General features: G+C 38.1%; 1 protein-coding gene across 1 annotated transcript; it reads left to right on the top strand.

Moving 5' to 3' along the window:
* Positions 1-9,128: 9,128 nt before the first annotated feature.
* On the top strand, positions 9,129-13,587 carry LOC135154909 (uncharacterized). The gene is made up of 3 exons (XM_064103146.1): positions 9,129-9,332; positions 11,135-11,307; positions 11,671-13,587. The coding sequence occupies exons 1-3, from the start codon at positions 9,241-9,243 to the stop codon at positions 12,414-12,416; spliced, it is 1,011 nt and encodes a 336-aa protein (XP_063959216.1). The 5' UTR covers positions 9,129-9,240; the 3' UTR covers positions 12,417-13,587.
* Positions 13,588-14,626: the final 1,039 nt, after the last annotated feature.

Genomic DNA, 14,626 nt, shown 5'->3' with positions numbered 1-14,626 from the left:
AAAAAATGAAAGAAATTAAGCAAAAAAATCTAAGAAGCCATCACCCGACCCCCCCTCTCGCCTTTAAAAAAATATTTCCGCTCCCAAAATGAGATTTGTAGTGGAGCGGTTATGTGACAAAAAATGGCCAAGATGCTCGGATCTGGCAGAAAGTGTAAAAATTGGCATACAGAGGTATTTTTGGGCGCTGATTTCAAAAATTGCCGGCCCCAAGCGATTTGACCATCGGGTCGGCCGCCATTTTGAAATCCAAGATGGCCGCCATGAAAAATCATTAAATGTCATTTTCTTGAGTTTTACATGGCATGTGACACTGAAATTTGGCATATAGGGGTATTTTGAGGCACTGATTTCAAATATTGCCGGCCCCCAGCAATTTGACCATTTGGCCGGCGGCAAAATGGCCGCCATCTTAAAATCCAAGATGGCCGCCATGATATATTATTGCAATCATTTTTTCGAGTTTTATATGAACTGCGGTATTGAAATTTGGCATATAGGCTTAATTCGGGTTGCTGATTTCAAATATTGCCGGCCCCAAGTGATTTGACCATCGGGTCGGCCGCCATTTTGAAATCCAAGATGGCCGCCATGAGAAATCTTTAATGTCATTTTTATGAGTTTTACATGACGTGTGACACTGAAATTTGGCATATAGGGGTATTTTTAGGCACTGATTTCAAATATTGCCAGCCCCCAGCAATTTGACCATTTGGCCGGCGGCAAAATAGCCGCCATCTTGAAATCCAAGATGGTCGCCATGATATATTATTGCAATCATTTTCTCGAGTTTTATATGAACTGCGGTATTGAAATTTGGCATATAGGCTGAATTTGGGGTGCTGATTTCAAATATTGCCAGCCCCAAGTGATTTGACCATCGGGTCGGCCGCCATTTTGAAATCCAAGATGGCCGCCATGAGAAATCTTTAATGTCATTTTCATGAGTTTTACATGACGTGTGACACTGAAATTTGGCATATAGGGGCATTTTTAGGCACTGATTTCAAATATTGCCGGCACCCAGCAATTTGACAATTTGGTCGGCGGCAAAATGGCCGCCATTTTGAAATCCAAGATGGCCGCCATGAAAAATCATTAAATGTCATTTTCTTGAGTTTTACATGATAGGCGACACTGAAATTTGGCATATAGGGGTATTTTGAGGCACTGATGTCAAATATTGCCGTCCCCCAGCAATTTGACCTCCAGGTCAGCAGCAAAACAGCCGTCATCTTAAAATCCAAGATGGTCGCCTTGAAAGATAATTTGCTCAAGTCTTACGTATGGCCTGTAACACTTTAAATTTGGAAAAAAACTTGATCTTTGCATCCTTGATCAATGAAAAGAACATAGTAAATAGATGCTATTTTGAATTCCAATATGGTTACCAAGTTTGAATGATGTTCAACATTATAATGGTGAGTAAACATATGTATTATCAGTCAAAAGAGAAGAAAATAAGCTTTCTTTTGGCGTCCGAGTTGCTTTCTACACGTGTGTTAAGTTCGACGGCATCGCCCACAACTGAGATTTCCCTGTGATCTCCATAGACTTCTTTCGAATCCAGTAATGTTCATCCAATTTATGGCAGCCATCTTGAAATCAAAGATGGCTGCCATAAAAAAATCATAAAAAAAAATAAAGTATCATAATTATAATGTAGGTATTATTTTAAAATTTGGCATTTTTGAATAACCATCGTGTGTTCGACAATCTGACAATGGGAGCATGTTCGCCTCACAATCGGGAGATCGGGAGTTCAAGCTCCGACAGCATCAGACCAAAAGATGTTAGAAAAGGGGAGCTGCTTCTAACCTGTTTGGCGGTCAACGAATTAAAGGGGAAGTTCGACCTGACAAAAAGTTTATTGAAACAATAACAGAATAAGTAATGAAAAAAAATATTGAAGGTTTGAGGAAATTCAATCAAATATTAAAAAAGCTATTGGAATTTCATTTGGTGCATTTGTGACGTCAGATGCAAGCAGTTCCCCCATGTTTCTTATAGTACAAAATCAATGAAATGTAGCCTCCTCAAAAAATGAAAATGTTTTTTTATTGGACCCTCAGTATATCAACAAACTAATGATTTCACACCCGCTCCAGAAAGAAAAAAAAAATACCCATGATGAACCATTTATGCATTTTATATCACACAACATAATGGGAAAGCTGTTCGTACAGTAGCCTATATGACGTCACAAATCAAAAACTTAAAATTCTAATATCTTTGATGGATCCACCAATATCTTTTTTATATCATATTTTCTTTTGTTTTTACAACAAACTTTTCTCTGGGGTGAACTCCCTTTTTAAAGGATAGAGCAACGTCCGATGTCGCGCTGCTAAGTTGCTGCCGGGCTCACGATCTACAGGGTATGGGCAAAATAAATTTTCGGAGCATTTCTGTTACTGAATTCTATTTTGAACAATAAAATATGTATCATTATCATCCATTATTAATATTAATTTCATTTCATCATCATCATCATCATCATACTACTATATAACCATCAGTACTTCAAGTCTGGAGCAGTTTTCTTCATGTTGATTTGTAATAAAATATTGCAATTATTGGAGCAATATTCTAAAACCAGCGGGCCAAAATCCTGCCTGTATTTCTAAAATGCAGTGCCTCAAATTGTTTAAAACCAAGAAAATGATTTTAATGAATTTTCATGACAGTCTACCCTCTCTAGATTTCAAGATGGTGGCCATTTTGCAGCATATCTGTTGGACAGATTACTGGGGGCAATTTCAATATCCCTAGATGCCAAACTTTAAAATAATACGTAACGTGATACTAGATAAAGTGATTTTTTTTCAATTATCTTTTTTCATGGCAGCCATCTTGGATTTCAAGATGGCTGACATTTTGCCTCTGACTCGGGATCAGATCGCTGAGGGCCAGCAATATTTGAAATAAGCACCCCACACTCCGTCGATTTGTCAAAGTGCAATAATGCAGATCATATAAAACTCAAAGAAATAATTTAAAGCCTCTCAACAGAAAATGATTGTTCTGGATGGTTATTATTCAACCAAAGCCACTTCAAATGTGTAACTGCAGAAGAAGCTAGCTGGTTTGTGTATTTATGGTGCTTCATACTTACGTAACATCTATATCAGCAATTAAGGATGCCAAATTCCTTGCAACGGACAAAGATGTGGTTGCGTTGGATTTGTTTTCAGTGCCAGTGCAATGGGTTTTACTCACCATTATAATGTTGAACATCATTCAAACTTGGTAACCATATTGTAATTCAAAATAGCATCTATTTACTATGTTCTTTTCATTGATCAAGGATGCAAAGATCAAGTTTTTTTTCCAAATTTAAAGTGTTACAGGCCATACGTAAGACTTGAGCAAATTATCTTTCATGGCGGCCATCTTGGATTTTAAGATGGCGGCCGTTTTGCTGCTGACCTGGAGGTCAAATTGCTGGGGGCCGGCAATATTTGACATCAGTGCCTCAAAATACCCCTATATGCCAAATTTCAGTGTCGCCTCTCACGTAAAACTCGAGAAAATGACATTTAACGATTTTTCATGGCGGCCATCTTGGATTTCAAAATGGCGGCCATTTTGCCACCGACCAAATTGTCAAATTGCTGGGGGCCGGCAATATTTGAAATCAGTGCCTAAAAATACCCCTATATGCCAAATTTCAGTGTAACACGTCATGTAAAACTCGTGAAAATGACATTAAAGATTTCTCATGGCGGCCATCTTGGATTTCAAAATGGCGGCCGACCCGATGGTCAAATCACTTGGGGCCGGCAATTTTTGAAATCAGCACCCCAAATTAAGCCTATATGCCAAATTTCAATACCGCAGTTCATATAAATCTCGAGAAAATGATTGCAATAATATATCATGGCGGCCATCTTGGATTTCAAGATGGCGGCCATTTAGCCGCCGGCCAAATGGTCAAATTGCTGGGGGCCGGCAATATTTGAAATAAGTGCCTCAAAATACCCCTATATGCCAAATTTCAGTGTCACATGCCATGTAAGACTCAAGAAAATTACATTTAATGATTTTTCATGGCGGCCATCTTGGATTTCAAAATGGCGGCCGACCCGATGGTCAAATCGCTTGGGGCCGGCAATTTTTGAAATCAGCGCCCAAAAATACCCCTGTGTGCCAAATTTCACACTTTCTGCCAGATTCGAGCATCTTTTTCACATATCTACTGGACTATTGGGCAAAATCTCTATATTTCAGCATACCTTTAGGTCTGATTTATTAAGAATGTTTACCGCTCGCGCTTCACGCTCCTATTATTTATTAGTTATTGGGTAGTACTAGCACCGACTGGTGATAGGGTCGTGGGCTCGATTCCGGCCTGTATTTGGCAAGGAGTTAATCCACACTTTGACACTTTCCTATCCTATGTAGTAGGCCGGGGCGGAACCAGCCTTCGCCAAGGGGGGGGGGGGGGGGGGCCTCGGAATTTGTTCACCCATGTTCCCCGATCGGTCGCTCAAAATTGATTTTTGTTTGTTTCTTTGAAGGGTTAGTCCTAATAGTCACTTCTTAGCTTATCTCATAAGCCCTATTTAAACAGTGCGAGCGCGAAGCGTGAGCAATTTTTTTTTAAATTTCATGTATTTCGTCATGAAAATTGAACATTCAGCGCAATGTATGTGATCTTGAAGAAAATGCGTATGTAACTAAATAATTACTGCGAGCGCAATGCACGAGTAATTTGTTTTCAATATAAATATTTTCCAATATGAAGTCGACAGGCCCTACATATTTCAAAAATCAAATAATGCAAGCGTGAAGTGCGAGCTGATTTTTTTTAAATTCCGACCTAAAAATTGACATTCTAAGCACTTTTTGTGATCATGAACACTTCAGGTAATATAACTAAACAATGCGAGCGCGAAGCCCGAGCTTAAAAATTGAGATTTACAGACCTCAGTAAAAACGGGACACTATTCATGTTTTGTAAATCATTAGCGATGTGAGTGCGAAGCGCTAGCAGAGTATTTTTATATTATGATATAACTGGATAATTTAAGCACGTTTTAAATACAGAGCAGGCTGCGTATTTCAATAAAAGTGCACGTTTTTTAAATTTTTTTTAGATTTATACCTAGAATCTGGGCATTCTAAGTACATTTTTGTCATCATGAATATCGATAATGCGAGCGCGAAGCGCGAGCTGAAAATATTTGATATCCCGATCTAAAAAAAAGAGTCAATAATTGGATCGCACCTAATGAATGAGGCGAGCGCGAAACACGAGCTGATATTTTTTAAATATTATTTTTACCACGCGCCGGGACATTCTAAGGATATTTTTTTCATGACTGTCTTCCTATTCTCTTTCCTTAGCCATGTTAGCGCCAGATGAAACTTGTCGATATTCAATTCTGGAAAAAGGGACAATTAAATTATAAGGAATTGACGTAAATTTCATCTTATTTATTAATCTAATAAGCCTAATGAGAGCGCGGGAATTGTTGATATTAAGGCCTGAAAATTGCATGGACATTTTAAGCACTTTTGTAATTATGAATGGGATGCATGGGTTAATACATTTTTTTTTTTTGAAAAGGAAAAAGGATATTTTGAGAACTTTATGGAATATATACGAAGAGATATTGGCAAATCAAATAATGCAAGCGGGCAGCGCGAGCTGATAATGTTGACACTTCCACAATAAAACGGACATTTTACAAAACACTTAATAATCAATTCGTATATAGATCAAACAAAATAATGATAGCTTGATGTCCGAGCTAAAATATGTTTTGTATATATTGACTGCCAAAAATTGTAGGCCCCATATCAGTCCATCAAAATAGATTTGTATCTCATCGAACATGCAATGCGAGCGCGAAGCGCGAGCAACATTTTTACACTTTAAATATTATTTACTTTATTTTGTCATTCATTTTTAAAGGATTCCCCTCATCTTATTTTATTGATTCGTCTTCCTCCTCTTCTTTCCCCCTCTTCTTTTCTCTACTCATTCCCCCCTTCCTTTTTTTCTTTCTCCCTTTTTTTGCTCCACCACTAGGGGGGGGGGGGTGCGGCCGGGCCCCTCGGGCCCATGGATCCGCCTATGGTAGGTCCTATAGCAATTGAGTCTTTGCAGTTTGAACGCTTGTTGGTATGCTCCTCAGGGAGTGGAGAGAGTGCATACAATGTGTGCAAGGCATGCCAGAATCCGATGACCGGGGTAATGTAAACACGTTGGTAACTAAAGCGCTTACAGAGTCCCTATACGGCCCATGCATTAAAAGCGCTATACAAAAGCGGAATATTATTAGGATTTGTAGTATTGATAAAATTATTATTAGTAGTATTCATTATTATTATTATTATTATTATTATTACTTTTATTATTATTATCATTATTATTATTATTATTATTTTTATTATTATCATTATTATTATTATTGTTATTTGTATTAATATTATCATTATTGTTGTTGTTATCATTATTGTTATCATCATCATGTTTAGAATATTAAACACTTGTTTAAACCGTTAACAATCAAATACTGTATAATGTTAATATATAGTAAACAGTGGTTTTTTTTTGTAGGTGCGAGTCCGCTGAATGAAAAGTGCGCTGCCCGGAATAAAATGACGCATTCAATATATGAGAATAAAAAAAAATTAACTGATTGAGTATTTGTTGTCGTTGTTGATTAACTTTAGAAATAAAATCAACCTGCCTATTATGTCATGGACCTACTTGCAAAAATTAAAAAAATAAAAAGAGAGGCCGGTAATGTCATTTACTCTGGGGCCGGTTTCATAAAGGACTTGCAACTGTTGTAACTTTGCCATTATTACAACTACCATGGTAACGGGGCTCGGCATCCAATCAGAATCAAGGTTGCCATGGTAGTTGCCATAATGGCAACAACAGTTGCAAGTCCTTTATGAAACGGGCCCCTGATATTGGAAGAGCAGACAAATCAAAGGTAAGTCCACCCCAATAGAAAACTGAATAAATAGATAAAAATCAAACAATTAGCATAACAATGAAAATTTCATCAAAATCATACTGATGTAAAATAAGAAGATTATGGCATTTAAAAGTTTCGCTTATTTTTCACAAAACAATATGCACAACTCAATGACATGCAAATGAGAGTGTCGATGATGTCCCCTACTCACTTTTTTATTGTTTGAAATATTATATATATTTTTTTACAGATTTGATTTGACAATAAGGACCTTGACTGAACCATAACGCGTTAAGGCAATGGTAACTCCACGTGTTTGAGGGCCGGAGGAATAAAACTTTGTTTCAAAGGACAATGAGGAGAAATTGGGAATATTTCATATTTCGTATAATGAAATACAGAACTAGTGAGTGAGTGACGTCATCAGTCCTCTCATTTACATACGTATACAGACCCCCGGTAGGCCGGTACAGACCATGATGTGCATATAACTGTTTGCGAAACTTTTCTTGTTTTACAACCGCTGTTGATGAAATCTTCAGTGTTATGCTTGTTGGATTTTTCTCTTTTTATTCCAATCAATTCTCTGTTGGAGGTGGACTTGTCCTTAAATGAATGAAGCAAGCCAAAGAAACACTATTTTAGGCCCCTCTGAAACACTGACCCGAGGAGTATCATGCATGGTATTAGCCACCTTTTGCAAACCTCAGGGACGGTAAGATTAGTGTCCCCTAACACAAAAATTAAAGATTAATCGTACATTCGATTTTCACGAGTAATTGTAGATTATAATCAATGGAATCAATCATAGAAAACTGTTCTACATTCATTGCTAAGCTTTGTGACACAGGCCCTATAGATGTACTTTTCGTGTGCAAAATTCTTTCACGCGACACCCGTTTTCATGCATGTGTACGTCTGGTCATCATCGTATACAGGTATATGCCCCCTGAGCCGGCGGCGAACCTCTACTAGCTATGACAGCTGGCTGGAGATATTCGAAATGCAGGGCCCACAATAGATTATGACATGGATAAGAAAGTGGTTTTTCAAACAAATCGAGTACATATTGAGTGAGGAAAAACTTACTGAATTAAGGCTTAGATATAGATCATTACAGTCCATCGAATCGATATTGCATGGTGGATTATTGGTGGATCACTGGCAATTGATTCCATGGGTCAGATGACCTCTCCAGTTGAAACCATTTCGCATGCGTTGATATGTACACAGCATGTTTACGTCTGAATACCAGTCGAAATTGCGGGTTTTTTCTTTTGTTTACTCCTTCTACACAAACGATATGCCTCTAGCACACAATGTAATGGGCATTATGTTTTAACTTATCTAATCCCCCAGAAATGGGGGATAAGATTCAAATTCCCGGGGGACGTACCTCTTCCATTGATGAGTGGATACCAGGCACGACCATGCGGTTTCGAAAAGCACCCTAAACAAGAGAAGCAAGGCTTTTTCATATTATGAAAAATCATCTTTTAACAAGTATTTGGCTTGTGAAATCCTACAAGTATTGGAAATATATCACTTTTTTCAGTATTTTAAACATCGTTTTTGACACCCTTATAACGTTACAAAGGCCTATATATACGTAACGTACTTGCCCACTCTGTCCCCTTTTACGCGTGGACGCGCCTGGTATCCACTCGTCAATGGAAGTGGGGCCCCCCGGGCGGCCTCTCGAGCTCTGGGAGGAACCAAATGTGGCTCTGGAAAGTCGTCCTAAATCGGATATATCGCTTTTAATATAGTAGCAACCAGAATTTTGCACACGAAACGCATATTGAATGTTTCCGTTGCAGATGCGAAACGAAAAAAAATCTCATGTCACACAATTTGCATTGCAAGACAGAGTTTTACGACCATGACGAGTAGACGACGGGCCCAAAAGTCTCTTCCAAAATCAACTGCCGTCGTAAATAAGCGTTCGCGTTCTCCAACGAAAGGTCGGGATTGTGAAAACCCAGAACACGTTGGTGAACTGCCCGTGAACTCCCGGCGTGAACTTCCAATAGGTTATGATAATAATGTCATCGCAAATGTTAGGAGTCTGTTCCAACAGAATGCTCTTGTTAAGAAAAGGGGAATAAAGGATGAAAATTTTTCTTTGAATTTTACCAGAACAGCTAGAGTGAACACAATAATCTATGGTTGAAGGAAAGCCACGTATGCAGTATACCATGCAGCTCCATGGTAAAGTATACTCGAGACGGGCTTGACACTGGCAGATAATATTTTCGGGAACATTTTTATTGTTAAATTCTGATTCAACCTACAATAAACAATGGCGTCATTCGTCTCCAGTAATTGTCTATTCACGGGACTTCGGGTTACATTCTATCGAACGACAAGGGAGCATTATGGAAAATACTTGAGGTAGGTTTATTTAGAAAAGCTTATGTGCATTAGATAGGTATATGTATGATCTTATCAGCATATATAGTTAGGCCCTATATGTCAAGATTGGTTTGGGTAGACGTAGACATTGGCCGAAAGCATATAGTTTTCTGCATTTTGTGATAAAAATACAAGAAGAAACATATCATACTCATACGAGTCAGAAAAAAAGGAAACGTTTCAGGTGTATGAATGGTGGCTGCCGGTGTGGCTGTTTGTAGTAGGCCCGACGTAATAGGCCCTCATTATAGCTAGTGGGATGTAGTCGTATAGTAATACTGCTAGTAGGCCTATATATAAACCATATATTAATTTGTTTCGCAGATGATCGGATTCTGGTTGAGATTAGTTAAGGGAAAAGAGTCCAAGCACTCATTTACAATTTTGAAATTCCTTTTGCATTTACAAGGAGACATACAATCTCCATCAAAATCACAATGGTTATCATTTATTACAAATATGTTTGATTCTGCAGGAATAGGGGATATAATAATAATAATATAAAGTTCTTGTATAGCGCATATCACAATTATGAATAATGTCTCTATAGATGCGCTTTCAAAGGACTTGGATATTATTACCCCAGCTGTAGCTTGGCAGCCGTAATTGCTGAGATTACAGCGCACACGTATTTCAAGGAATAAATTCATGCCAGGTACCCATTCACCTCACCTGGTTTGAGTGCAGCACAATGTGGATAAATTTCTTGCCGAAGGAAATAACGCCATGGCTGGGATTCGAACCCACGACCCTCTGTTTCAAAGTCTGGAGACTAATCCACTGGGCCGGACCACAATGCAATGGATTTAGTGCTACATGGATTTCACACTCTCCTAAAGTTAGACTTTTTAATATGTTTACTCAAGATTGGCGGGCAGTCACATGGTCAAATAGAATGTGAACAAATTATAGAATGTGTGAGGACAAGTCTATCCAAACAAAAAGTTGATTCGAATAAAAAGAGAAAAATACAACAAACATGTAACAACTGAAAGTTTCATCAAAATCGGATGTAAAATAAGAAAGTTATGACATTTTAAAGTTTCGCTTAATTTCACAAAACATTTATATTCACATCCTTGTCGGTATGCAAATGCGGAGACTGATGACATCACTCACTCACTATTTCTTTTGTATTTTATTATGTGAAATATGAAAAAAAATATTCCAATTTTCTCCCTGTTGTCGTGTGAAACAACGATTAATTTTTCCCTGAACATGTGCAATTAGCATTGTTTAATACTATATGGTTCAATCAAGTTGGTCCTTATTGTCAAATCTGTAAAAAATGAAATGTTGTATAATTCAAACAATAAAAAACAAAAGAAATAGTGAGTGAGGGACGTCATCGACTGTCTCATTTGCATGTCACTGAATTGTGCATATCACTGTTTTGTGAAAAATAAGCGAAACTTTAAAATGTCTTATTTTCCATCCGATTTTGATGAAATTTTCAGCACTTTGCTTGTTTGATTTTTCTCAATTTATTCAAATCATCACTTTTCTGGGGTGGACTTGACCTCACCCCAGAAAAGTGATGATATAGTTTTTACAGATCCTGTGTAAGAAAGACTATATGTTGCTTTATCTATTTATTTATTCATTTATTTATTTATTTATTTCATTTTTTTTTTTTGGGGGGGGAGGCTCGTTTCACCACTGTGCATTCATGTTAGTGTATAACATTAGCTTACGTTACCTGTTATGCCCCATAAAGCTTGATCCGATGCAAAGAAGAGAAAGTTTATAATATTTCATATCTGTCTTCCCCTGTTCGCTAGAAATCGCCAGGTTTTCACAAGGAGCTGTAATATGCAGCGAGAAACCACCACTATGGAAACCGTATACCATCAGTTTCAAAGGTTTTTGAAAGATATCCTGAAGGCAAGTCCAGACAAATACCCCAAGTCATATCATCTGAAGCAGTTCGGTTGGAACGATTTCAACAAAATTGGTAAAAGACAGTCACTAACTTTTTGTATGATGCGTATTTTATATTATATTTTTATGAATTTCATATTATATTTTTGTTTCATTGATACAAGGACCGATGTGATGGAGTGAGGAAACTATTTGACCCCAAAATGGTTACATTGGACCCAAGTCTCTTTTTGACCCGGAACGGTCCAACATTTGTCTCACTAGCTACGCTTGCTCGCAGTTTTTTTAAATAAATTTTCCATTCGCCATGCCCCCACAACTTTTTTCTCATTAATAAAGTTCTAACCTATCAAAGTGGGATGGGCTAGTTCAAAGTAACGCCGTATCTTCGATCTATAGACACATCCTTTGTTTTTGCTTGTTCTTGTTTAAATAGGAGCCATTCACCCTCATTACCATGTAGGATACAGTCTGCTGGCAGCATTACAGCATTCACCAGTCGCTGCAGATGGCGAGCCTGACGAGAGCACCTCTTACTTTGGCCGCTGTTTCAGTCTAAACTTCCTACTTGCATACCACTCTACCAATTTCGTTTCCAGGCCAGTCAGATACGATTCCTACATTGCCTATCTAGGGAGGACATCTACGTACATCGGCATTGAACTTCGAGATGACGAGTCCAACCTGCTTTACATGACAGGCCAAATGCAATGCATGACGATTGACCTGAAAGAAAAGAAGCTCTTACCGGTTAGTCTGGAATCAATCAAGAAGTATGAGGGTAAGATCACGCTGAAGGAGGCCCCAAAGAGGCATCAGTTCATACCCATGCAGTTTGCGAAAGATGATGTCTTCAAGTGGAAGACTGCAATTCAGTGGAGTGACGTGGACCACAATGGGCATGTTAATCAAATGCCGTACATGCGTTTCATCTACGATGCAGGGAGTTCTGCAGCTGTGGCGGGGTTCCTCAAGTCCTTCCACCGAGAGCTGATCCACTACAGATTGAAGACCTACGCTGTGGAGTACATTAAGGAGTACCATCAAGGACAAGAGCTTAAGATTCTCTGTTGGGAGATGAAGGACAATCCGGGTACAATCCATTTTGAACTGCATGTTGAAGGCAACGTCGTCAGTAGGAGTCATCTGATATTCGATGCACAGCATCTGGCGCAACTTTAGAATCGAGATCCCCTTTAGGAGACCTCTTGTCGAAAGACCGAGCAACGTCTTTCGTTCAGGGGAGCGTTTCATGAAAGGAGTTGTCAGACGTTTTATCCGACAGTTAGGCTAGCTACCATAGTAACACTGCTTCCTAGCCAATCAACATCAAGGGAAGTTGTCAAATCTGAAAACTTGTCGGACAAAAATGTTGATTAAATGCTCCCCAGGATTCCTGCATGCATCCCTTCATCTCGAATCCACATAAAGACGGTGTGAAAGAATTGTCATGGAGTTCCTTACGCGCAGCGCACTTTGTTAAAGCGCCCCCAATGACCAAGGCGGAAAAGGGAAGGACCCAAGCAATTTTCCGACTAGACATCGCAACTATCATCATTAATGTTATCCTTAACACATTTTTTTTTTCGAAAGTAGACGGCTGTGGACCTGCGTTTTTTTATTTTTTTAGGCGAACCCCTTCCGTTTTCATGGTTTTGTTACATCATTTGTTTCGCAGATTAGTCAGATTCGTTCTTGTTAAATTGCTTCTAGTTTAAATTTAGTTTTTCTCGGTGTTGTCTTTCTCGACTTTAGTAAGGCATGTGGTTCAGTTTTTTTTAGATTAATAAATAAGATGAAATTTACGTCAATTCCTTATAATTTAATTGCCCCTTTTTCAGAATTGAATATCGACAAGTTTCATCTGGCGCTAAGGAAAGAGAATAGGAATAACATAGTTAACATCGTCACTATTATCAAAAGTTTCTTAACAGTCAAAAAAGTAAAAACTAAACTTTTTGGTGATATGTCCTTTTCAAGCTCTGCACCACGTCTTTGGAATACTCTTCCAGCTTCCCTCCGTTGTATCCCAAATATCGCATCGTTTCGATCCAATTCAAAGACGTATCTCATGAAGAAAACATATTCAACATAGACCCATTTACAGTGTCCTTGATATTTTTAAATATTTTGTTATATGATTTCTAATTTTACTTTTGTTTGTAGGCCTATATTTGTTTTTTTTGTCTATAGGCGTATCCCGCCACAAGCCTAAGCTTTTAGGGTATACACCTTCCTTATTACATGTACATACGTATATTTTTCATAACAAATTGATTTATGTTTGAATTAATGTTTACAAGAAAAATATGTGATGAAATGGATGAAAATAAATGTTTTATTTGAATTGACTTAAATTGAATATTTCGTATGTTCTACTTTGTAAAGCGCTTTGATATGGCTTTCATGACAAGCGCTATATAAGACTAAGTTATCATTATTATTATTATATTATGATCAGAGCATTTTATCGATCAAGGAGTGAATAACTGTCAAACTGTGTTCCTCCCAGAAGCGTTTTGTTGTTTGACAAGGTCAGATCCGACAACTTTCCTTGAATTTGATTGGCTGAGAAGCACAGCTCATATATGGTAACTACCTCCCCCAAAAATTGTTAAAACTTACAGTTTCTTAATGAAAATTTTTCACAAAATTCACCATGAGTGTGCATGAAATTCTTCAAATTTCACTTCAGAAAACGCAAAAGCGACTCAATGACAAGCCCGGTAACTTCTCTCCGGCCGTCACTTTTGAATCTCTTCGATTTTTTTACTCGACTTGCCCCCTCCCCCACAAGAAAAGAAAATATCTCGCGCACGGCCATGGATAAAAATGACTCGTATAGCATAAGACATTGGGAGAGAGTTGCGTTAAAGGACCTATATCGGGCGTTTTATCCGATAATACATGTTTTATCTAACAGTTGCCATAGTAACAGAGCTTCTCAGCCAATCGCAATGGAGGAAAGTTGTCGATCCGACAAGTTGTTAGACAAAAATACCCCCTGGAGAAGTCCTTTTAAGAACTACTCCCCAGTAGTGGCGATTAGTGGTTAAAGAAATTTTAGCAGTACCCTGTCATAAATAAGGTGGCAACACCAGCAATCGAAAACTCTATTTTAGGGTATTAAAAACAATATAAGAAATTTTTCCCCTTGTCAAATTTTCTTCGGGAAAATGTGCCCCTCCCTTTTGGAAAATCCTGGATCCTCCCTTGCTTCTAATTATGAGGTTTCGCCACAGATTTCCCATTTCCTTTTATCAAGTAAAGCAGTTACGAGGGCCTGAGAACAATGTAGAGTGAGCTGCATGGTTTGTTGACAGCCAATTCAAACCAAACAATGTCTTCACTGAAAAATGAAAAGAAATAGGGCAGAAGGAGACAAAAATATG

Source organism: Lytechinus pictus, chromosome 8 (genome assembly GCF_037042905.1).
Source record: "Lytechinus pictus isolate F3 Inbred chromosome 8, Lp3.0, whole genome shotgun sequence".
Lineage (NCBI taxonomy): Eukaryota > Metazoa > Echinodermata > Echinoidea > Temnopleuroida > Toxopneustidae > Lytechinus > Lytechinus pictus.
Note: the sequence above shows the minus strand (reverse complement) of the source record. Positions and strands in the feature narration are given on the sequence as shown.

Bases quoted from the DNA above. Each gene is read 5' to 3' on its own strand.
- LOC135154909 (XM_064103146.1), top strand. From the start codon at position 9,241: ATGGCGTCATTCGTCTCCAGTAATTGTCTATTCACGGGACTTCGGGTT. The intron at 9,333-11,134 runs GTAGGTTTATTT...CCTGTTCGCTAG, and splicing joins CATTATGGAAAATACTTGAG to AAATCGCCAGGTTTTCACAA. The intron at 11,308-11,670 runs GTAAAAGACAGT...TTGTTTAAATAG, and splicing joins GAACGATTTCAACAAAATTG to GAGCCATTCACCCTCATTAC.